This window comes from Myripristis murdjan, chromosome 2 (assembly GCF_902150065.1).
Source record: "Myripristis murdjan chromosome 2, fMyrMur1.1, whole genome shotgun sequence".
Taxonomy (NCBI): Eukaryota; Metazoa; Chordata; class Actinopteri; order Holocentriformes; family Holocentridae; genus Myripristis; species Myripristis murdjan.
The window spans coordinates 4,167,368-4,188,335 of NC_043981.1; the positions used below are offsets into that span (position 1 = coordinate 4,167,368).

General features: G+C 40.0%; 1 protein-coding gene across 2 annotated transcripts in view; it reads left to right on the plus strand.

The window, feature by feature from the left end:
- Positions 1 to 20,968, plus strand: part of LOC115372205 (transmembrane protein 163-like) — a 42,622-nt gene that overhangs the window by 3,523 nt on the left and 18,131 nt on the right. For both annotated transcript variants that reach the window (XM_030069899.1, XM_030069907.1), the window contains exons 3-4: positions 16,250 to 16,293; positions 16,744 to 16,835. In XM_030069899.1, coding sequence (XP_029925759.1) covers positions 16,250 to 16,293; positions 16,744 to 16,835 — 136 coding nt within the window. The remainder of the gene's footprint in view (positions 1 to 16,249; positions 16,294 to 16,743; positions 16,836 to 20,968) is intronic.

The window sequence follows — 20,968 nt, forward strand, 5'->3', positions numbered from 1 at the left end:
TTAAAAGAGGACAAGCTCAAAGGAAAACCCAACCCTTCATCAGTCTCTAATGTATGATCTGTCAGTGTTTTCCAGGAGTTATTTTGTGATTAAGTGATGTGATTCGCTTTTTCTGGTGTACTCATTTTCCCCCAACCTACCATATCTACTTCTGCCTCAGATCATAGAGTGCTTCTGTTAGTGAATGTCTGTATTTCCTAGAATGACTTTTGGCAGCTCCCATGAGAACACACCTGAACCAGGTTTACATTCAGTAAGTGTAGCAAGGGAAGAGCAGTAATGATGGTTTTAGTCAAGAAAAATCAAAATCCATGCCCCTTACTCACAAGCTCAAAATACATGAACATAAAACATGTCCTGTGACTGCAATGCATTGTGGTCTATTGAGCCTGCTGCCAGGGAAGAAATTGATGTCTCTGCCTCTTCTATGATGGATTGCACCATGATAATTTAGGCCAAAATAATTGAACTATAAAATTTTGATATCAGCACAGACTTAAGAGGAAATGAAGCCGATCTGACTCTTTATGATCACAAGCCAGATGTGTCATGCTTGCTGGTGCCAACAGAAAGTTTATGCTTAGGCTTGTGCATACATTTTTGAGTGTGTGTGTGTGTGTTTGTGTGTAGTGCAGTGATAACTATAGCACTTTTGCAATAGCTACCACTGCACTACCCTCTGCAATAGCTACTACAGAAATTGCATTTGTTTGTCTTCACTTGCATCCATTATTTCCTAAATGTTGACAAGTAAAATTCATATTTAGAACAGTGCTCCTGACAATCTGCTCATTTTCTATCTTGATATACACACTTGTGATTATTTACAGTCATCTAGTGCCATTTCTAGATATCTCACGGCCCTAGGCACAAAAATCATTTGGGGGCCTTTGCATTTCACCATGAATATATCCATGTAGGTCCAAAAGATGGGCAACCTGAGAAATAAAGTGAATTTTCTCAGGTTTCAAAGGGTTAATTGAACTTTTGAGATTGAGATTGAGATTGGGTGTTGGGGCCCTATATTGAAGAATATGGGGCTCTTGACATTGTGCCTGATCTGCCTTGTGGGCCCATTCACCACTTGGAGCTGCCCAGTAGCACCACAGTCCTCAACTACTAGAGCAGTTGTATGTTTAGTGCCTTGCTCAAGGGCATGCCAATTGGGAGAATGTTGCTCTTTCATTTTACCCTGCCATGATTCTGCTGCATTTGAACCAGTGACCCTCTTCCCACTAGCCCACTTTATGAACTTTTAGCCTCCCACTGCTTCTATTTTGAATTCTAGCCTCCGTCCAACAAGAAAGTGACGCTGAGCAGATACAAAGTCAAGAGTTCAAACTCGGTGTTGACTGCCTGTCGGTCGCTCCTTTTACTCAAAGCATCTTTTTTCAAATACTTGTAGAGCGTCACTTTCTCCTGCGGAAAGAAAGAAAGAACATGTCTGAGCTCTTAGGGGAGAATCTTTGTTGTAAACTATCACATTTTTCTTTTTGTTGAACCTCCCTCAGGCATGTAAGATATTAAACCCCTGTGCGAATACGATGACTCATTGTGAGTTGTGAGTCTGAGAAGAGACATGGAGAGAACTGACTGCCTCTCAAACTTTCACACCTTTTCATTCTGCTGTGTTGAAGTTTTTCCTCTCAGTCTACTTTGGGATTGGAATGGTTTACTTTGTGGAGGTAATTCAAGTGATATTTCAATATGGTTCTCCATCTGTCCAGGGAAATGAATGGAGATTTAATAAAGTCCCAGTTTTTGGGCAGCATTATTTTCACGAAATGGCTTTCAAGTCAATCAGGCCTGATCAAATTTGGAGATTAACATGTTTCAAATATCTGAACCAAGTCACATTTTGCAAGATATGTGCCCACATTTTGGAATTTTGTCTAGAAATCTGTTTTAAATCAGATCCGTGCCACAGATCTGCAGTCAACCCTAACCACTTCAGATTCAACTGATGCTCTTCTCTGCAGTAAGTGCAGATTCAGCAGATATATCTGTCAGCAGGATCACAGCCTGACCATGCCAGTAGATTTGATATGAACAGAAATATGGAGCATGAGGGTTTCCCTTTAATGTTGCAAGGGCCTACTGATGTAAGGGACAGGAAAGGATCACAGAAGCTATTCCAATTTTGTGATTTCATTTTCAAATTACAGTAGTAGAGAACAAGAAATGTTGCGCATGATGTTTTACAAATACATTTAATTTAGTTCACATTACATATGTTGAATGAATTTGAAGGCTTTGCAGTCACCCAAACAATTGCGGGTTTAATGTGTTAAGTCCCAGAGTACTAAATGTCAGCAGTCCAAGATGGGACACCCTGATTTTGAGTAGCTATTGGTTTTGGAAAATATTTTCTTAAAACCAGAAAGAGATGGATTTTGGCATTTTTATTGGTGAGGAGGACAAGGTGAAAGATTGTAATGTGGAGGAGGAAGTTAGGTAATTTAAGAAATTGCTAAAACTAAGCTTTCCTCCATAACAAATAGCTAATGTATCTTAAAAACTAGGATGAAAGATGGGAAGGATGAAAAATGTAAGAAATTCAAATTTTAACAATTCCATCAAACATCTTTGGTTGTATTCCGATATAAATACTGGAAAACTGAATTCCTGTAACAAGGCCCTGTTAATGTGTTGATCTTGCACATTTTGCTCATTTTGCATATGAAATCCTGTATGACTGTCAGAGCAGTCAGTGTACTGACTGCTCTGACATGAATGAGAATAATACCTATTTAGTGTCTGACAGTGTAACAGTGTAGAAGCAGTGGGCCTTGCAAACTTGCATCTGATTTGCAGTCATTCCAGGCCAGTGTCATTACCCACACTGATAATTATTTCATTTCGATTTGATGGCCCCTTGAGAAAAGCAGATCGAGCTGAAGAAAGCACTCTGGTTGAATTATTTATTGGACTGGTGTGTCAGGATGAAATTAAAACAAGGGATTCGATTTGTAGCTGTCCCAACTTTGGCCACTTTGGTCATTGTGAAGATTTAGTGGAGCGACCCAGTGGTTTGTTGAAGTCAAGTGGCTGGAAGAGGCAGGGATTTTGTTTTGAAAATTAGAGCCTCTTCCTGAGTCCAGTCCATGTTGTTCCCAGCATTTTACCCAGTTCCTGTTCTGGTGAGGAAAGGCTGGCAGAGCAGAACAGGACAGGACAGGCTTGCTTCACTGATAGCTACTGTAGTTTCCTTCCTGCTCTTGCATGATGTGTGTGTCTGTGTGTGTGTGTGTGTGTGAGTGAGAGAGAGAGAGTGAGAGAGAGAGAGAGAGAAAGAGAAAGAGACCCTGTGTCTGCTTCATACTTACTTAAGGACTGATGTGTTAAATGCATTCCTCTTTAATAGAAGTTTATTCATTAAAGGTACGCTGTGTAATTTTATGGGGCTTTAGCACCACCTAGTGGCCTTTCTTTCCACATCTGTATACAGACTTGAGAGTATGGGAATTATGGGGTAAAAAGTATTTTATATATCATAGTTGGAGGCCACATTTTTACAGCATAACACAAGTTACATCAACAAATAAGGTTAGAAATGTTCAAAGGAACTACAAGAGGCTTGAGGTCAAATAACAGGAAGCATAGGCAAACATTTATTTTAGGCTACAAGAAGTTTTAATTTTCTGCTGTTAAATGAGAACACCAGTTACTGCTATCTGATATCATTTTGTTGTAGATGGATTATGTTGTGTTGAAGGTGTTGTATACATTTCACCATGTTCACGGCTGAATGTCATGTTATGTTATGGTATGCTGGATGTTCATATAGAAGGCAAATTGTGGAGCAGTAACACAATGCCCCACAGTGACAGTGGTCCTGTAGGAGAAAAAACAATTTTTGCGTTGTCTCTAGTCTGTCTTGACAGTTAACTTTATCCTAAATTGTATTTTGGACTGCATTCATGGTTTTTGATTTTGTGATATGATAAATAATATATTTCACGGTAATAGGGCTGGGAAATTTTTTTTAGTAATGTGGATATGATGACCAGGCCAGTAGAGTCAAATAACAAAAGACCAGAAAATTACATCCCTTTGCTGTAATGCAGCCTTTAGAACCAGAAAAAGACAACACTTATGTTCGTATTACAATATCCAAAATCCAAAAACATAGTATTTCAATTCCGGAAAAAAATCTGAAAAACTGTCTGATTTTGCTTTAACAAAGGGTACAATATTCCTCCAAAATGTATTTTTTCATGTTTTGTGAACAAACTATATTGCATCCTTCTCGACAACCAGTTTGAGTCATCAGGGTACAGAGCAGTGAGCCCCAGCCACCGTCAAAATTACTCATCTGCTATTCTGACTAGCTTGGGGCAACATTACAGTGGGGATGATGTATAGCTTCAATTGTGAGCGAGGTGTTGGATTTTTCTACAGATGCATGTGTAAACAACCAATGTTTTGCCGTGCTTTTATGCTGGCTTGCCTTGAAGTTATTGTTTATTTGTTAGTGAGTCACAACAAACATTTTTTGGTATTAATCAATCACCGAGTGTCTCACTCCCGCATGTTTGAGCAGTGAGATCCTTGCATAGGGGTTTGTACAATTTTAATTTATAATTCTAAGAATCTCTGCCTTAATAATGCAGTGTTAGCATCATGTGCTATGCTGAAGTATTTGTTCTTTGCGTCACTGTTTTTGGCATTACACAAAATAATGCAAAAAATACCGGCACTCCTATATGATAACACTCTAACACTCTTTTTATGACGTAAACTGCTAAGGTTGAATCTGTACCAAACGCAAAGGAGAAGATTTAGCTGAAGAGAGATTTTTGAGACACTTGGGATGTGGATTGCGCATAAATGTCTGCAGTGTAGGATCAGGAAGATGTCCCAAAGTGTTTGTACATTTCTCTTGTAAGACCTAGTCTGACAACCTATAGTTGCGCATGTTTGGACATTTTGAGTATGTGGGGCCTTAAAACCCAAAGCTGGGCAGTGTTATTGCTACACTGCATCAATAAAGCTACACTGAACACAGCATTGCGTCTGACTATAATGGATGAAGAGAGGCCTGTTAGAGCCCCGGGGCGGCTGTAAATCTATATGAGGACCCTTGCAGTCTCCACCACCTGCTGCTGTTCCCTCTGCACATGATGGAAGACTGATAGCCACTGGGTAATGCACACGGTAAACCATTAGCATTATGTAAACATGATGAAAGAAAGCAACTCTGACTTCAGTGAGTGTGTGTGAATTTTCTTCATGATGTACAGGTGCTGCTTTGGTACAACACTTTATCACAGGGATGCGGCTAGTGAGTAACAAGAAAAGGGGGTGGGGCGCATTTTCATAGAGTCCTAAACTGTAGGTGACCTGTCCCATTTTTTCCCCGTTTTGCTGTACCTCTCATTTCAGAGTGCCCCTGACCGGCCCTTCAGAATGGAGGTACAAGGGTTATAAGGGGTATGGGCTGAAATCTTTACCTATGGGGGATGCCACTACAGGCTGTTTATCTATGTAAAAATAATGGAGGAATTTTGGAATTTTTATTTGTTTTTGCTTTGCTTCCCTCCTACATCTATGGCAATATGGCCAAAGTGTGACACTATGTGTTTTCATATTTATTTGACAATAGTTGTGACAGCAAGATGTTTTGTGATTCCCATTACATAAGTTATTCAGAGCTGAGGGGGAACTAGTCTGGATAAAGACAAATCAATCAAAACAGAACCCTAATGCTTCATTACTAGGCTCCTGTACTTATTCTATGAAGCAGAATACAGGACAGCATAATGGTTTTGCAACTTCTGCAACTGTTGTACTCCTGCCCTCCACTTTTATCAGAGGAGCAGGGAAAATTTCAAGCTTCATACAAGCTGGGCTGTCACACACAAATCACCCTTTAAACTAACATTAGGTTCCACATGCAGAATGATTTTCGTGATATGCTTGTCATAAAGAACCAATTACATAATTCCTTGCATCTATATTAAACTAAGATATTCCGACAGATTTTACATTTTCTGCAAAGAAATATTTGTATTTATGGGCTTTTCCCCCCACACCGGTAGTCATATTTCATATTAGACTGCCACAATTTGCAAAGCGTTATGGGAAATTTCATGCTACTACTTGTTTTTGAGTCTGCATCCGGAAACACCAGCTGGAGGGCTAGATGACGACTACCCTTCGATCCCAAAAAGAAACAAGTGGCAGGGCGAAGGGGTTAGTGGGATACAGCCAAACTACTATACTATTTTAAGCCCGAATTGCACCATATGATTTGTATGCTGATTCTAGACCATACTGATGCAGATTATACTACTTGCTATCCTTTTTTTCCAAGCATGTTTGAATCTTTCAGTCCGGTCTGGTCAGGCTTATGTAGTGTGAAGTTGTCCAAGAGACTCACAGAGACTGACACCAGAATGAGACCCTGGCAGCAGCCAAAGGAAGTTTAGTGCGAGATGAGAAGAAAGAGAGAATGAACTGGAAGAGAAGTTGCTTTTAACAACAGCTCCCACTCACACAGACGGTTAACATCAGTGGAGATTCCCAGTCTGCACTTGTTCCACTCTTGACAAGTTGCCATTTTGTTTCAGTTGGAGGAAAAAATCTCCTATTAAATTGTGGAAGATGGCAGCAGGCTGGGAGGATGAAAGAAGTCTCATGCAATGTGACTTGAAAATACATTTATATGCGTTTGTAAATGTAATCTCTAGCCTCTCTGCCATCGAGAAAGAAATGATAGATGTCTTTTGCATCATTTTATCCATATTTCCCTGGAATCTGTAGCACATACTTGGTACTATACCTGGTACTGTATCTTTAGAAACCTTAGGATCTGCTCTAGAAATTCAAATAAAGTTCCTTGGTTTTGAACAAAACTTGGCCGCACAGCAATAACAAATCCACTGATGGGCGACCAATGGGACCAGCAGGGTTGTCAAGGAAATTAACTACTCTCGTGCATGCTCTTCCTCCAAAACACACAGCTGTCACAACACAGCACAAACTAAATGACACTAAATGTTAAATGGCAAAGTCTGCTAATGTGTGTAATGTGTGCGAGACATCCATCAGTGCCCCATTGCCTAGTAGGAACGTCTTCATCGGGCAACATTTAAGCAGTTGTAATCGCTAATGTAGAGCTTTAGGAGACCCAGAATTTGTGGCAGCTCCCTGTTTCATCATCAGCTCATCTTCCCAAATTCAGGTAAATTCTGTTCTGGTCAGGAAAGGACAGGAAAATAATCCAACTCACTGGAATATATTGGAATATATTAGCTCAATGGTATTCTCACAATGTGGTTTGTTAAATGTGCAACTAGTTCAAATGACTTATTTGTACAGTGCACACTGTACTGCAGAATGGCAATAAAAATGTAGCTACGGTGCAAACTAAACAGAGTAGAGCAGAACAGAGAAGAACAGAGTAGTAATTACAAACCCAGTTTTGGATGAATGAATGAAGGCAGGAAAGAATGAGGGAGTGAAGAAAATGGTGAAAGAATGCTTGAATATAATGTTATGCGGTCCTGTGGCAAGGCAACAACAGCTAAAGGGAGACAAACATCATTAGTCCACCAAGGGTAAAACAGCCTGAATAGGGAGGAATCTCAGTGATGTGCACTGTCATGATGCAGCTCCGACAACAACCAACAAAACAGCATCGCTCAGACGATGTTTCATCTTCTGTTCTCCTGCTTTCTTTGCCAGATATGGTGGGTGGGAGGAGGGCAGGGGAAAATAAAGAGGAGGAAGGGTGAAGACAAAACAGAGTGTGTGTATGTGTGCACTTGCGATAGCTGGAGCTCCATCCCCCCTGACACCCACCCAGCTTTCTTGGGAGCCAATTAGCCTCTGCTGGGCTACATTTTGACGACAAGCAGAGCGGCAGCAGATTCATTTGCACATGATGAAGGTTTCTTTTCTCTCCTCCTAATGAAGGCGCAAGGAGGAGTTAGGTGGAGCAGCAGATATAGACTGCCGGCGATGGTTCCCCCAGCCCATGACATTGTAGGCCATGACACATCAGAGGGGTTCCCGTTCCAAATGGGATCCCTACCATTTGAAAAATGTAGCACCTCCTAAAAATTGATAGCTAGGATGAAATAAACCTCACCATGGGGTCGGATTAAAGTTTTTAACCATCTGAAGAACTAAACTTGCAAAATAGAAGCTGTAGTGGCTGTGTTCAAATTACCTGTGGGTAACCATTTGCTCTCAGGATGGATGTGTATGTATGAGTAAAAGCCCTCGCACACCAATAAATCTGTTAGGAGAAAAGGTGATTAGACGTGTGTCCTTTGTCTGATCTGTAGTAGTATGTGTGTGTGCATGTGTGTGTGTGTGTGTGTGTGTGTGTCAAGCTTGGGCCCAATTTAATGTCATTTCACTGAAGCAGGAGCCTCTATCTGGAATCTTCCAGCTCCTTAAACAACCGTACCACTGATTTTGCATATTTAACATAATATCAACAATATGTATAAACTTCATGTTTCTGGTAATCTTTTCCCAAAGTGAGCAGTGGTATTTTAGAACTCCAATATCATTTTCCTCCCTTTTATCCAGCCATCGGTTTCCATTCATTCCACTATGATATGAAACTGAAGTTTCGGAGACCTCAAACTTTCAGCAGCAGCACTGTTGTGTTTTGATGACTTGAAATTGGGCAGAATGAAAAAGGTTCCTGTGCTGATAAATAGTCCATAGGGAAACAGCTGCTTTCCACAGCCAGTTGTCAGTTCTGTGGTTTATGAATAGCGATGAATTAATTAGCAACAGAAGCAGAACATTACAAGGTGACTTTTTCAGCCAAAAATTCAAATTTGAAAACGGAGGAATTTTGATTATATGTTGTGAAATCTTAGGAGCCCACATGATTTGCAAAATGATTTGTTGCAATATAAAATGTGGGTTAAGTAAGTAAGTAAGTAAGTTACACTTTATTAATCCCACAAGGGGAAATTCCAAAATTAATTAATTGTAGTAAATGGGCCAAACATTCAAAATAGTGGTATGATCCTTTAATTTTTTTTTTTATTTTATGCATGATTTATGCTTCATTGTAAAGTACTTTGTACTTTGTTTTAAGATAAGTGTTTCTGTAAGCGTTATGCATTTCTGTTTTTTTAGGGTTTAAATGTTCAACCTCCCAAATTATTTGAGTTGGACAAACTTGAGCTCAGCCCTGGGTGTTTCTGTTGTAGAGAGATGTTGAGAGAGCGTGTGTGAGTGTGTGGACAAGATTATTCACACCCTTCTGCTGCTGTGTGAAACCTATAAGTCCAAATGTAAACAAAAGAAGAATGCCTTGTTGTTTTCTTTTTCGGTGTGTTGACTGTTGCAAATGTGTGATGTTCTCCCATGTTGACGCCCACCACACCTCTACCATCGTAAACTGTGCCTTGTGCTCTGTTTACTTTTATACCTGCTTCTATTTATTGCTGTATCATACACTGCTGTTGCCAGAGCTCAGGGCTGAACCACAGTGGGGTTGAAGTCGTTTTTTCTACCATGGACCTTTACGGATTCAGAAATGCGATACATGTATATACAGGGGACTTCCCTGTATGGCATATACACTATGGCATTTGGCTTTTGGGTGAAATTTATGGAAAATATAAAAAGTTCACGCTACAGTGATATTATATCATGAAAGTAGGGCATTTAAGTAGAAGCATACACTGGTGATTTCCTCATCTCAAACAATTTGTTGAAACAAAAGCCAACAACAGTGGTGGGTATACCACAACAAAAAATGTCAGTGTCAATAACTTGTCATGTGCCCTTGAGCATCAATTACAGCTTGACAACGACATCTCATGCTGTTCACAAGTCGACTTATTGTCTGCTGAGGCATGGCATCCCACTCTTCTTGAAGGGCGGCCCTCAGGACATTGAGGTTCTGGGGTACAGAGCTCCGAGCCTCTACACGGCGACTCAGCTGATCCCATAGGTTTTCTATGGGATTCAGGTCTGAGAAAGTGCAGGCCACTCCATTTGAGGTACCCCAGTCTCCAGCAGCCATTTCCTAATGATACGACCTCGATGAGCTTGAGCATCAAACACCTGATGTGAATTTTGCCGTTAAACTCCTTGTTAGAGAACAGCAACTTGTGCAAAAAGTACTGAAACACTGAACAGTTGGACATGTGCATTCAAAAGTTTACAGAAGGTCACATTAAGTTCACCTGTAAAGGTTGTAATGCATTTTAGGTTCATCCTGAAATTTCACCCGAAAGCCAAATATCCCTAACTTTTTGTGAGTAGTATATATTAAACATTAGCATCTTCACAAGAATTTAAACACAACTCTTAAGCATCTAATACTTACGACAAAGTAAAATATGTCGTGATATAATGGTCCCTGCTTGGAAAAACTAGGACCTTCAAATGAGGGTCCATGGCATGTTGGCAACTCAGGCGTCCAGAACATGAAAAGGTTTTTGATAAAACATTTGATATGTAAGACCGTATCCATCAGTTGTTGTCATGACCCCCATGCTGTTGCCTCACTAAGCACTATGTATCTGCAACTTGGTCACCACTGAAATTTTCCATTTCCTCTGTTGTGATTACCATTTTGATGGGTCGTTCGTGTGCACTCAACTTGTAATTACAATGTTTCCATTGGGATTTGAGGGTGGCATTTGTTTTGGCTTGTTGCTGCTGTCAGGTTGGCCTTGTTGATGACAGAAGAGCAGCTGCTTGTGCAATCAGCTCAGAGAAGCAGAGAAAGCTCCTGAATGCAGAGAAAACAATAAGAAAGGGGTGGGGGGACCAAGAGAGTCAGGGGGAGAAGGAGAAGGAATAAAGGAGAGAGGGAGAATGAGGCAGTTTGGAAAAAAAAATCATGATTTTAGCATTGTTGTGGTGCATACATAATGAGTGAGCGGGAGGGGTGCAACCCGTCCCATATTAATGCATTCAGGGCTGTGTGCCTGTAAAAGCTGAAGCAGGTTGCCGGCCCCCGATGAGTCTGCTGACTAAAAATAAACCTGGGAGGAGAGGAGAGGATCCCTGCTCTCTATCTCTCTGCATCGCTCTCTGTTTCTTTCTATCTCTCTTTTCACATCTTTTTTCCGCTCCTCTTCCCTCTCCCCTCTGTTTCTTTCCCATAGCGATAGGCAGGGAGGAGAGGTGGTGTGTGTGTGTGTGTGTGTGTGTGTGTGTGTGTGTGTGTGTGTGTGTGAGTGTGTGTGTCTGAGCAAGTGGGTTGATGCAGGATGGGTACACATTGCAGTGTTTGTTTTCAACAAATCTACAGCACGCTATCACTGGGCCAAGACAGACACGCACATAGATAGCGCTGTTAATTAAATTTGCTCAGTTAACACAGTGCAACTTATCCTGCCTGCCAGGTTTGTTTCAACATTAATAATAATTAATAATAAGTAATAACAAAAACAGGGGATTAGTGGACCACTGAAACATTTTTATTTGTGAAAATTGAATACTATTTTGAACTGCATATTTATGTATTCTGGGTAATCAAAGTAATCTGTGCTGCTTGTTATTGATTTGACAACTGGAAACATTAGTTATTCATGAGTTGGTTAGTCTAAACTGGGGGGCAAGGTAATAAAATTACAGCCAAAGGAAGATACACGTTGGCAGATGGTACGATGAAAAAAAGAGTCGCTCAACATTCACATTTTTATTCTACATTTGAGGCTGTTTGCTGATGTCTAATCAAATAGTGGCTTACCCTGAGTGAGAAAGAAGCTGTATAGTGTTTTACTACTTACTTTGTCAGGACTCGTGTCTGGTGGGGGAACTAACCTGTGACCTCTCAGTAGTCGCAATTCATAAAGCACAGAACTGATAATTGGCTGTGTAAAGTAAACATTTCCCCTGGGCACTATTTTCCAGTGTTGAGATTGTTTCAGTCAACCCAATTTCAAGTCATCAAAACACAACAGTGCTGCTGCTTTTAGGAAAACTAATGTGGACGACTTTATTAGGGTGATAGAATACTGGTGTGAAGAAAGTTTGAAGTCTCTAAAAGTTCATTTTCATGTTGTAGTGGAATGAATCGGCACCAATGGCTGGATAAAAAGGTGGAAAAATGGTATTGGAGCTGTTAAATATGACTGCTTGCTTTGGGAAAAAAATTAGCAGAAATATAAGGTTTATACATCTTGTAGATATTACACTAAACCTGCAAAACTGATATAGTCCTTTAAGCCCTCCCACTTCCCCCCTTAGCATCACTGAATCATGATCACATTAATTTGATTAATGTAAACAATTAAGACTGTCCTCTAGAAAACTGGAAGCCCCTCAAGGACCCCTGTGGGTCCCAGATCCTCACTTTGAAAACTGAAGCACTGGAGCATTGGATAAATGTTGTCAGATTATGTATGTACACTGTGTCTGTCCCTGTCAAATAAACCATAAATAAATAAATAATGCAGCGGCTGCATGCATAATAGCTGCGATTTTGTGCTGTGATGTCATTATCTATTATACCATGGCACAGCCTCCAAATATCAGTGTTGTTTCTTGCCAATTTGGAACCTCAGTAACGCTGGCTGGGTGTTGGATTGTGGGAAGTGTCAGGAGACCAGCAGCTCCACACATTAGATCGATGTTCAGACATGGATGGGTACAGGGCTTAATTGGAACAGGAACACTGTATCTGCTAGCAAAACATTCTGAAAGCTTCCTTCATGTAGAAGTATGCGTATGTGTGGGTGGGTGCCTCTGCAAATGTATGAAAGGAGAAAAATCCTGGGTGCTCACTGCTGAACAAAGTAAATTAGAATTTCAAAAAAAGGGGACTCTTGGAGCCATGGGAGAAACTGACCCTGCGTTCCAAATCGCATACTTACACTTTTTACTTTTAGTAGGTACTGCAGCTGCCCTTACAAAGTATGTAGTTTAGTATGAAATATGCATGCATAATGCATACTATTGGGACACACTACATCCGTCCTCCCTGAAGTCCGGCCCTCTTGCTCACTTCCGCCGCCGTCCGTAGCGGCAAATTTGAATGCTGTTGTCAAAATGCCACTGCTGTTTCATACTGTGCTGTCCTCTGTCATATATCTGATCTTCTGTCTTCCTGACGCTTCTGCTGTCACTGAGCAAGTTTTGTGCGATATGTGTGTTTTGTTGTCGTCCGTATGTGGGCGTGGCTTGTACACGCAACTTGGTCAGTGTGACGTAACGTCCGCTGCACAAAGGATTGTGGGTCAGAATGGCCAGAGCAGCATGCTGAAATCCATACTGCGAAATCTGACCGGATGTAGAAGAACATCCTGGTACTCTTGGCATACTGCATCTGACATACTGTGTACTGGGACATACTAAATCTTTTTTTTCCCTACTAAATAGTATGATAGTATGAGTATTGGAACGCAGGGTGAAATTCAAAAGCCGATCTGTTTTGACCACACCTGGTCTTCATCAGGTTATAATTACAATGAGACATCTGTCCCTTAAATAGCCAATCAAAAAGAATCTAACCCCCAACACACACCAGGCACAGGCTCTGTAACAGGCAAGCATGTTGTTTTTCTTTTGTTTTTTAAATCTAATTTTCAAGGGTTACGTTTATTTTCTTAAAATGTTCTTTTTTTCAATTTTCTTTTTACTAATGTTGCAGGGTCTTTTTTGCTAGTTTGCAATCCCATTTTTTCTGTGTTTCAGAAAGAAATCAAATGAATTTGTGCAGGTTTCAAATGGTTAAACTGTCCATTCTTGAGCAGTGAGAAATCACTGCGCGATTAAACCAGAAGCTGGAAGCCCTCAAGGGACCCCTGGGGCTCCCTGGACCCAATTTGAAAAACACTGATACATACTACAGCTTTTGACAAATAACAAAAGCACAAATGCATGCATGTGCATTTTCCTCCTCTTCCTTCTTCCATTGCCAAGTTTCACTAACATTTAAACTCACGAAATCTAACATCAATTCAGCACCACTGATCTGACATTTCAATATATCATATCATATCATATCATATCATATCATATCATATATATATACAGTGAAATTAAACTTTTCCACATTTTGCTGAGGGCCCCTTGGAAGCCCTTCAAGGACCCTTATACGGTCTCCGGACCCTACCTTGAGAACTAGTTTTAGTCATCAGTAAATACTGTTAATGTCTTTACGTGTTTGGAGTGCTTAGAACATTCTTCCACTGTAATCACATCTGCAAATATGTTTGACATTTTTCATGCAACCTCTTATGACAGGAAAGCTTTCATGCACTGGCTGTTTCCATGCTTACACTAAACCAGTCGTTTCACAGTGACACTAACCTTGCCTAACACCATTGTGGTTTGACAGGAAGCCACACTCCTGCTTTTAATTGGATACTCTCTGCTTTTGAGCCTCGCTGACCTCTTACTTTTCATGGTTAAGAGATGTCATACTGCATGACTATCATGTCACCATAAATGCCTCTGGACTGGTACTGCTAAAAATAACCTATTCAATATGATAATCACCTGTGAGTGGTCAACTCCAAGTAAACAACAACGCCTCCAATCAATATCCTGAACCGCAGACTAGCTGCTGACTGCCAAAGTGCTTCCAGAAAATTTTGTTGTGTGAGTGGTGTTTTAATGAGGGCCGACACTGTGCCCAGCAGGATGAAGCCAGCAGTCACCTCTTATTTGTTCATGTCGACCCCAGCAGATGGTGGAAGAAAATCATTCTGTCATCACTGTCCACAAAAATCCCCAACATCTTTAACGAAAGTACCATCCTAGTGATGTAAAATATTTGGAACTATTTACTAGAATTTCCCCACATTTTACATTGCAACAAAACATTTTGCAAATCATGTCTGGGTGCTTAAGATTTCACATCTTATAAAAAAGCCCTCCAGTTTCAAATCTGAATTTTTGGTTGAAACACCCACCCGAACTGCAATGACATATTTATTTGTGATGTTTCGGGGTATCATTACAAGACACAGATGAAGAAGTCATCAAACAGTGATGCTGCTTTTAGGAAAACTAATGTGAGCGACTTCACTGAGGTGACACAGTACTGGTGTGAAGAAAGTTTGAAGTCTCTGAAACTTCGTTTTCATATCGTAGTGGAATGAATGGAAACCGATGGCTGGATAAAAGGGAGGAAAATGATATAGGAGTTCTAAAATACCACTGCTTGCTTTCGGAAAAGATTAGCAGGAACGTGAAGTGTATGCATTTTGTAGATATTACGCTAAACATGCGAAATCACTGAGATGATCCTTTGTAAATCTGCACAACAAAATAGAGAAAAAAACATCTCAAAAGTAAGTGGGAATGTAAACTATTTGATGTCAGCAGCCTACATGGTTGAAAAGAAAAGAGCTCGCTGCTTTGGCCTTGTGTACGTTCAAAAGAGAAGCCAACAGAATTGCACCAGGAAGCCTTGACAAAAAATTCATTATACAAGGAAGATAATATGAAGAGCAAATTCCGGGAGGCAGAGTACATCAGTACTGAAGGATATGTTGACATAGAAGCAATCGCAGCACCAACTTATCATTTTTTTGTGAAACCAATGTTTGTCTCCACTCGTAACCTGCCTCCAGTAAATGCTGTGTGCTTTGATTACTGAAATTAATAAGGGACAAAGGAGGGCAGTGTATTTTTTCCCTGTACCTGGGAGAGGGTTGATTTTTCCCACATGTCCGGTTTTCAAGTGATTTTTTTAAAGCATACATTTAACCCATAAAACTCATATTTCCTCTTAAATCCCACTTAATTAGCTTCAAACGTAGGAAAAAAACAATATTTTTCCATATTTTACAACAATGTTACAACAATCCATGTTGTGTCTCTGCTGGTTGTAACCTCATTGAAGTTATCACACTTATATTGAGCAAAATATTCAAAGGCAAAAAAACATAATTTTAAGGCTGCAGCATCACATCAAACAGAAAATATCACGTCTTGTGCATCATTTTATAGACCTTTCCCAGGAATTCAGCAGGACATGTTTGGGATTGTTGGAGACCTTGGGTTCTCCACTAGAATTTGAAAAAAAAAAAGTCCAAATTTGTACAAACGTCGGCTGCAGCATGCATTCGTAAAGAGGAATCAACTGATGGAACTGGCAAGGTTGAAGAGGTTTTTAGTTTGCAGCAGCTAGTGTAAGTCACTCTGGCAGTAGACAGCGCACCAGTGACGACAGTCTTTATTTATGTGAATATGTTTTGAATGAACTGCAGTGCTAACTACGAACAAGTGGATGCAAAATGTCAGCCAAACTATTAACAATGGATTACTGTTATTAACAAGGCTCATTTTCTGGTCTTCTTTCCAGCTGTTTCCATCATGCGACACAGTGCCTCAGCTTTTGGATTTGCAGTAAGTAGTCCTTAAACCTTTTCATTTAACTTAAACGTAATACTGAAAGTGTTTTGGAACTGTTCTGTTATACAACATCCCACAACCCACCAAGCTTTTTAGCATTTAAAACAAGGTGCATCAAATTAAGATCAAAACTTTGTTTGGCCATGCCAGAAGGACATAGAGAAATATTGGATGAAAAGTACATTTCAGAGGATTGTAATGCAATGTGCCATTTTATGCAGAGTAAATTAGTTCAGTACTTTTGTTTAGTCTTAGCCAAATGAAGGCAATGTCCACTGAATTTGAAGTAGAAATCAACAGCCAAAACATATTTAAGCTGTTCATCTACATACCTGGTGTGGTGTTTAGGCTCTTCAGTGGCCATGTTTCCATGACTTTACATAATGGTTTTCCACAACTGCAATAAACCCAGATTCACTGACTGCATTTTTTCAATCACTCTAGTTTGATGCCACGCTGGACGTGTTGTCCTCCATCATCGTATTATGGCGGTACAGCAACGCTGCCGCCGTCCACTCAGCGCATCGTGAATACATGTGAGTAACAGTCACCTTTCTTCTACATCCACTCACATCTTGTTCAAAAGAATCAGTTCTTTCCTTTGTGCTTATCTTCATATCCTGAAAAATAACTTATCTTTATTTAAGGACTGAAAATCTTGATAAAAAATTGAGGTTGAACAGCTGTTGACTTGATCACCTTCATTGATATACCTGCAAAACTTGACTTAATGACAAAAACAGTGGGTAAACACAGGTGTTATTAAAGACATTAAATAAGGTTCTGTTCCAGCGGAGCAGAGTCTTTCCAGTGAAATAGCATGAAACAGGACCCTGGCTCTGTTAGACCTAAACGCAACAGATCCTTAATTAATATTATTAGTAACACCTGTGTTCACCTGTTATGTCATGCCATGTGACTCTACTTAGCCAGTTCATAAAAACATTTGCATTTGCTTTTCTAAACACTTGGTTTCTGGGTGGTCCCCTCCTGGGATAAATCCTTTTCTTTCTGACCGGTATGTCTTGTTTTTCTGGCGGCAGTGTACACTGAGTACGTTTATTATGTTTGGCTGGTGCCTACTCTGAGTGGCAGCTTATTTGATCTGTTGCTTTGTATTCTAGGTATACTATGTAGTCAGTGGTTCTCAACCTTTTTGGTGCCAAGTACCCCCAAACTGATACACATCAGGCCGTGGACCTGTATTTGATAAGATGTAGTCTTAGGGATTGCCATCTGATAAGATTTAGTGATTCCTTAACTGTTTGCACTGTAGATTGGCGGATTAACAGTGAAGAGTGTGAAACCTACAACAGTCATTCTTATACATTCTCTCATTGGTAACTTCTGGTCAATGAAATAATAGTGAAAATTGTAAATATTAAATATTTCATTTTACTGGGGACGCTCTGGTACCCCTTCAAGGACCCCTGGGGGTCCCCACACCCCAGGTTGAGAACTGCTGGCCTATGAAATGTCACTGTTAGCAGTCACGGTCTTTTGAAGCAGTGTTATCGATTGGTTGTTGTCAGTCATACAGATATCAACTATAATGATATGCAGTAATACTGTAACTTAAGAGTTATTAAATCATTTTATAACACATTTTGATATTTTGATATAGTTTATGTTATCATCTGTAGATTTGATAGCAATGTGTTGCCAAAATGAGGAAAAGAAGAATTTTGTGGATTATGGCTTTAGGATTTTTGCAAGTGAGATTTTTATACTCTGCCAGTTTATAGTTTTGAAACATTCATTAGTGATATTCTGTCAGAAATAACGTGGCTTTATCAGCTTTGTTTCTTTAGTTTTTTTTAAAAAATCAGCCTGAAAGTTGTCATTATCATTTCCATGCATTAAAAAGTCTTAAATTTTGCCAGATAAACCCAGTTTAACTGAACCTTTGTTTCAGCTGGTCCAATTGGCTTTGTTCATTTTATAGCAAGACAGACCACACAATACCATAAAAAATAATGAAATCTGTTTTAGCTGACAACATGTGCAGTGTGTGAGTGAGTGGGAGTGTGTGTGTGGGCTGCTTTGTCCTGTAGAGCAGTGTATCAGACAGTGGGGCTCTTCAAGTCTGTCCGCCTCCGCCCGCAGGGACCGATCACAGACGAGCGCCTCGCATCTTATCTCCACCTGGCCTAGAATGGTGTGTGTGTATGTGTGTGTATAGACGGCAGGTGGACTTTTCAGTGCCTGTTGAATGGACAGAGTGTCAGCAGCAAGCAGGAGAATGAAAGAAAGAAAAGAGCAAGGGGAAGAGGTGAAAGAGGTGTAAACCAAGCTGTCTCTCAGTTCAATACAATTCAGTTCAGTTCAGTTAGTTGACTTCTATTCTGTTCTATACTATTTTATTCTATTCTAAAGAATCACCATTCAGGCAATAGTGGCTTTAACTGACTCTACTAAACAGCATCAACCAGTTGGAAAATAAAAAATGAAAGTCAGTCACTCAAAAAAAAAAATCATGAATCAAATGGAGAAATCTATCTGTCACTTTTCCTCAATCTGAGCATCTGGCAGATTAGTAAAGTGATGTCTCAGTCTCTTGGTCTCAACACACACACAGACACACAGACACACACACGCACACTGGAGCAGACGCGAGTCATGGTCTCAGAGGAGCGACAGTCCTCCATTGTGGTGCTAATTGTTGTAGAGAAGACGGATGAGATCACTGCCTCTAGAGACGAACATTTTGACAGAGAAAGAGGAGAGAGAGACATCAGTTTCCATCAATCTATCAAGCACAGCTTATGCTAATGTTGAAATGCTGCAAAATGCCAATTAGGTACATTTCCATCAGCTGGGTTGAAGTGAATAAGTAGGCTTGTTGACTGAGATTATGACTAACCGCTTTCATTGACACGTTTTCCAGGATGAAAATGAGATGAAAACTACCCAAAATGAAACAATCTTTGCTTTTATATATATTTATATTAAGTACTGTATAAGAAAATAAAGGTAGATACAAAACACAAAATACAAAAAGCTATAATGAGGAATGTAGTAATAATTTGAGGAATTTACTGAGAACAAATGTAAAATGAATGAGCAGAATTAGACTAAAACTTATTTTTCACTGACTAAAACCACTTCCATCAGCTAAAACTAACAAATTTCAAATGTGACTGAAACTAAAATGCACTTTAGTATAAAGTCTAAAACTAAATTAAAACTGGTGAACACCACAACAAACAAATGCACTTTAACAACCACTGGACCAGAGGACTAGTAGGAGTCTGAATTGCTCGGTTTCATCTCTGCTTTCTTTAACAATGTAATAGTCTGAACTGCAGGATTCGTCTGACAACCACCTGGTTCTTCAATAAAAACAGTCTACTTTCATAAATGTCTGGCAGACACAGTGTTAAATCCTCCAATCAAATCAAAATGTCCTCACTGGGATGCTTTATTATTGTTTTACACCGCAGCGGCGAAGTGAATTTCCATTAACACGCTGTCACTTCACAGCTAATTGGAGGTTTTGGACAAAGTCAAGGAAGCTTGCCAGCCAGTAATTGGCTTCACCAGGAGACACACAGACACACACACACACACACCCACACCCACACACACACACACACACACACACACACACACACACACACAAAACTAAAAAGACATACATACACACACACTGATGCACGCAAGGACCGTCAGATACGATGCAAACATAGAAACATGCATGCGTGCATGGACACAAAAATTTGTACAAACACATAAAGACAGGCAAATACACATGCTCATACACACATGAACGGATACAAACACACACACACACACCCACACGAGCATGCATGGATGCACTAGTGCACAAGTACTTAAAGGATCACACCAGTGATTTTGCTTATTTAGTATCTACACAATGTATGTACTTCACATTCCTGCTAATCTTCTAAGCAGGCAGTCGTATTTTAGAGCTCCCTAAAGATCATGGCAAGATATTTTTGTGGGTTAGGGTTAGGGTTAGGGACAGTACGACGCCCCAGTACGGATCAGCTCATTGAATTTTACTTTGAACTGGACATTAGTTCTGTTGATATGGTACAACTGCTCACTAGGCACGATTATGTTATGAGTGAAAGTAAACTGAAACACATTCTCAGATCAAGAGACATATGAGCTGGGAGCAGCTGAGCGGAAATAGACATAAGGCTTACAGGGAGTGGAGGTACAGATGTATTGCGAGGTAATTCAAAAGTATTGTGAGAGAATGCAAAACATATCGCAACAGAATGCAAGACATATTGCAAGGCAATGCAAAAGTTAAAAGGAGGTAATGAAAAAAAGTTAGGTTTCCTAAAAGCAGCAGCACTGTTGAGTTTCGATGACTTGAAATTGGTCAGAGTAAAACGGTCTGTGAAACTGTGCAGAAAACAGTCCCCTGGGGAAACATTTGTTTTTCACAGCCAGTTATAAGTTCTGTGGTTTATGAAAAGTGTCTGCAGAAGCAGAACATTATAAGGTGGGTGTGTCAACCAAATATTCTAATTTGAAAATTGAGGGATTTTGATTGTAACTTGTGAAATCTTTAGTACCCCTGCATGCTTTGCAGAATGGTTTGTTGCAAATCTTAAGTGTGGGGAAACTGTAGTAAAAGTGCCAAGCATTCAAAATCACTGGTATGGTCTTTTAAACAGACATGTTGGTCTACTGT